The sequence below is a fragment of the Carya illinoinensis genome, chromosome 13, assembly GCF_018687715.1.
Source record: "Carya illinoinensis cultivar Pawnee chromosome 13, C.illinoinensisPawnee_v1, whole genome shotgun sequence".
In the NCBI taxonomy this organism is placed as follows: domain Eukaryota; kingdom Viridiplantae; phylum Streptophyta; class Magnoliopsida; order Fagales; family Juglandaceae; genus Carya; species Carya illinoinensis.
The window spans coordinates 7,304,890-7,306,773 of NC_056764.1; the positions used below are offsets into that span (position 1 = coordinate 7,304,890).

General features: G+C 47.3%; 1 protein-coding gene across 1 annotated transcript; it reads right to left on the reverse strand.

Moving 5' to 3' along the window:
• Window positions 1-339: 339 nt before the first annotated feature.
• Window positions 340-1,593, reverse strand: LOC122290731 (protein LIGHT-DEPENDENT SHORT HYPOCOTYLS 5-like). The gene has a single exon (XM_043098341.1). It carries the CDS (start codon window positions 1,116-1,118, stop codon window positions 468-470), a length of 651 nt encoding a protein of 216 aa, XP_042954275.1. The 5' UTR covers window positions 1,119-1,593; the 3' UTR covers window positions 340-467.
• Window positions 1,594-1,884: the final 291 nt, after the last annotated feature.

A 1,884-nucleotide genomic window follows, 5' to 3' on the forward strand; every position in this document is an offset into this window, starting at 1 on the left:
CTTGACCGGGTCAATAGAAAACGAGAAAGAAGCTGGAAATAGTGAATAATTTAAATGCCGTTTCATGTTGAAGTTGAAATTTGAAATCGCGACGAAGAAAAAGAAGAAACTGGTGGGAAAAAAAATAAGTAAAGGGCAAGGCCGCAGGAGCTTCCTCTTCTTTGTATAAGAGTAGGACACAAGCCGGCCCATGAAGCAAGCAAAGATTATAAAACTTCAGATAACTGTCCTGCTCGGCTACAAATTGTGCACGTTTAGAAAGAGATAAGGAGAAGAATAACAATTAAAAGTTTTATATAGCTAAGAAAAAAAGGAATTTCTCAATTACGAGAAACTCGATCGCTAGAAATATAAATATATATAATTATATCTAACCTCATAATAATGACAATTAAACGTTAAAACAGACGAAATTTGAAAGTGAAAAAGTTTCAAAACAAAGAAAAACAGAGAAAAAATTAGTCCAACTATATGGTGGTGGTGGCGGTAGGTGCTGTAGTAGCCGCTTGAGCAACGCCGCCAGCACCACTTCCCTCACCAGCATCCCCTCCTTCACTTGCCGACACCGACACATTCTCCGCCGCTGAAACCACCACCGTAGCGGCCGTGACTGTGGGCCGTTTCCGCTTCTTCTTCTCATAAGGGATCCCTCTGGCTTTGGCCTGTCCTTCCCTCACCTCCCTTAAGTAAATTCTCACCGCCTTCGCTCCGAACGGGTTCGCCTCCGGTCGTCCACCGTTCTCTTCGTAAGCTGCTCTCAGCCGTCCGATCAGCGCGTCTAGGCTCCCCCACGCCTGCTTTAGCGGGCAAGCACACGGAGCTGGAGGGTTTGGGTGCCCGAAGTAAGGACACCCTAAGATATGGACCTTGGTCTTCCCAAACTGGTCCAAGTACTTCAAGAACTCGATCACGTGCGCCCCACTGCACCGGGCTAAAGTTAAGGGAGGCTTGTGGTTCCTCAGGTACTGTAAGAAGGTGTTCCAGTCTCGCCGCTTCTGTGACTCGTACCTGCTCGGTGGCGCCGTTGATGAGTCCTCAGCAGCCGTTGCGGAACCCGTCGCCGACGGACCCTCTCCGCTGTTCGGGACAGATGCACCGGCACCAGACGCAGAATCCATAATCAAGAACTGGGTCCGTGCTTGATCGGTCACTAAATTTACCTATTTTAATTTAAGAAACTGGGAATATTTTAATTTTGTCTCTTCTGACTAGTTTGAAACCATAATCTCCATAGGTGGGGTTTCCCTCTCCCTCCCTCCCTCTCTGTCTCTCTCTCACAGACAAATATGATCACTCACTCACTTTTCTTCAGTCTTATGTGTTTGATCGTGGTGATACAGAAATTTGAAGGTGCTGGTGCTTGATCTTTTCACGGGAAAGAGCTTGTGTTGGTCTTGCTTCTTTCATGAGAAAGAGAGGGAGAAAGAGAGGGCTTTAGGGAGAGAGAGAACTCGGCGATGGGACGTAAAAAGTATAGATGAATGAACATGAAAGAGAGGCTTTTAGAGAGAGAGAGAGAGAGAAGAAGAATGGTGCTGCTATAAAGAGAGTAATATCTGTGTAAAAATAATGAGAGAGAGAGAGAGAGAGAGAAGGGTAGAGACTTGAGAGAATGGTGGAAGAATTCACAATTCACGTGGTGGCCCCATCGGACACGACACGTTTACTATTCAACCCGGCGGAGCCCTCCCACTGTCTGCTAAATATAAGTACGTAGTTTCACTCGTTGTTGGGAGCGTCTGAGACCAAACCATTGCGTTTAGTTTTTGCAGCGTGGGCCCTGGGCCCTGGGGTATCCGGTATCCAACCAGCGACATACCGTCCGAGTGCGTGTTTTTGGCGCATCCGAGGTGGAGCGTGGGCGTGAATAATGGCCGTGGATCC

Excerpts from the sequence above, each read along its gene's own strand:
- LOC122290731 (XM_043098341.1), bottom strand. The coding sequence starts at position 1,118 with ATGGATTCTGCGTCTGGTGCCGGTGCATCTGTCCCGAACAGCGGAGAG.